Raw genomic sequence first — 2186 nt, forward strand, 5'->3', positions numbered from 1 at the left:
CCCCATAGCCCCCCATAGCCCCCACAGCCCCATAGCACTCACTGGTAGCCCACGGGGTAGAGCCGCCCGTCACACTCCGACAGCTCCGTCAGCGCCCCCAGGCTGTCAATGCGGATGGAGCCTGTGGGGGGATGTGTGGGGTGAGCTGCCCCATAGCGACACAGAGCTGCCCCATAGAGACACCACAGAAAGACCCCATAGAGAGACCCATAGAGACCCCAGAGACCCCAGAGACTCCATAGAGACCCCATAGAGACACCATAAAGACCCATAGAGACCCATAGGGACGTATAGAGACCCTATAGAGACCCTATAGACCCCATAGAGACCCCATAGAGACCCATTGAAAGATCCACAGAGAACCCAGAGACCCCATAGAGACCCCATAGAGAGACCCCATGAAGAGACCCCATAGAACTCACAGAGACCCATAGAGACCCATAGAGAGACCCATAGAGACCCATAGGGACCCATAGGGACCAATAGGGACACATAGGGACCCATAGGAACCCCATAGAGACCCATAGAGCGACCCCATAGAGACCCATAGAGATCCCATAGAGACCCTATAGAGACCCCATAGAGACCCTATAGAGACCTCATAGAGACCCATAGAGAGACCCAGAGACCCCATAAAGACCCACAGAGAGACCCATAGACCCCATAGAGACACATAGGGACCCATAGACCCCATAGACCCCATGCAGACCCATAGACCTCATAGACCTCCTAAAGACCCCATAGAGACCCATAGGGACCCCATAGAGACCCATAGAGACCCATTGGGACCCCATAGACCCCATAGAGACCCACAGAGAGACCCCATAGAGAGACCCCATAGATACCCAAAGAAAGACCAATAGAGACCCATAGGGAGACCCCATAGAGACCCCATAGAGACCCATAAAGACCCATAGGGAGACCCCATAGAGACCCCATAGAGACCCATAAAGACCCATAAGGAGATGCCATAGAGACCCCATAGAGACCCATAGAGACCCATAGGGAGACCCCATAGAGACCCACAGAGAGACCCCATAGAGACCCATAGAGTGACCTCATAGAGACCCATAGAGACCCACAGACCCCATAGAGACCCCATAGAGAGACCCCATGAAGAGACCCCATATAGAGACCCATAGAGAAACCCAGAGACCCCATAGAGACCCAAAGAAATGCCACAGAGACCCATAGAGACCCATAGAGACCCACAGAGAGAGCCCATAGAGACCCATAGAAAGACCCCATAGAGACTCAGAGACCCAGACACCCCATAGAGACCCATAGAGACCCAAAGAAACACCACAGAGACCCATAGAGACCCAGAGACACAGAGAGACCCATAGAGAAACCCAGAAACCCCATAGAGAGACCCCATAGAGAGACCCCATAGAGAGACCCCATAGAGACCAATAGAGAGACCACATAGAGATTCATGGAGAGACCCCATACAGAACAACAGCTGCCCCATAGAGACACAAAGGAACCCATAGAAAGACCCTTAGAAACCACAGAGATTCTATAGAGACCCCATAGAGACCAACAGAGACCCATAGAGACCCATAGGGACCATAGGGACCCATAGAGCCTCATAGAGACCCCACAGACCCTATAGAGACCCCATAGACACCATAGACCCTATAGAGTCCCCATAGAGACCCTATAGAGACCCCATAGAGACCCTATAGAGAGACCCCATAGAGACCCATAGAGACCCATAGAGAGACCCAGACACCCCACAGAGAGACTCCATAGAGACCCCATAGAGACACCACAAAGACCCATAGGGACCCCATAGAGACCCTATAGAGACCCCATAGACCCTATAGAGACCCCATAGAGACCCTATAGAGACCCTATAGACCCTATAGAGACACTACAGACCCTATAGAGCCCCCATAGAGACCCCATAGACCCTATAGAGACCCCATAGACCCCATAGAGACCCCATAGAGACCCATAGACTCATAGAGAGACCCAGACACCCCATAGAGACCCATAGAGAGCCCCATAGAGAGCCCCATAGAGAGCCCCATAGAGACCCTATAGAGACCCCATAGACCCTATAGAGACCCATAGAGACCCATAGACCCCTTAGAGACCTCATAGACCCTATAGAGACCCCATAGAGACCCTATAGACCCTATAGAGACCCCATAGACCCTATAGAGACCCCATAGAGACCC

At 52.5% G+C, this 2186-nt stretch overlaps 1 protein-coding gene across 1 annotated transcript in view; it reads right to left on the minus strand.

The window, feature by feature from the left end:
* The window catches only part of LOC107307351 (histone-lysine N-methyltransferase 2B-like), a 28439-nt gene that overhangs the window by 2549 nt on the left and 23704 nt on the right, over positions 1-2186 (minus strand). The window contains exon 4 of the mRNA XM_015850849.1: positions 43-121. Within this exon, the coding sequence (XP_015706335.1) occupies positions 43-121 (79 nt within the window). The remainder of the gene's footprint in view (positions 1-42; positions 122-2186) is intronic.

The sequence above is a fragment of the Coturnix japonica genome, unplaced genomic scaffold (assembly GCF_001577835.2).
Source record: "Coturnix japonica isolate 7356 unplaced genomic scaffold, Coturnix japonica 2.1 chrUnrandom555, whole genome shotgun sequence".
NCBI classification, from domain to species: Eukaryota; Metazoa; Chordata; class Aves; order Galliformes; family Phasianidae; genus Coturnix; species Coturnix japonica.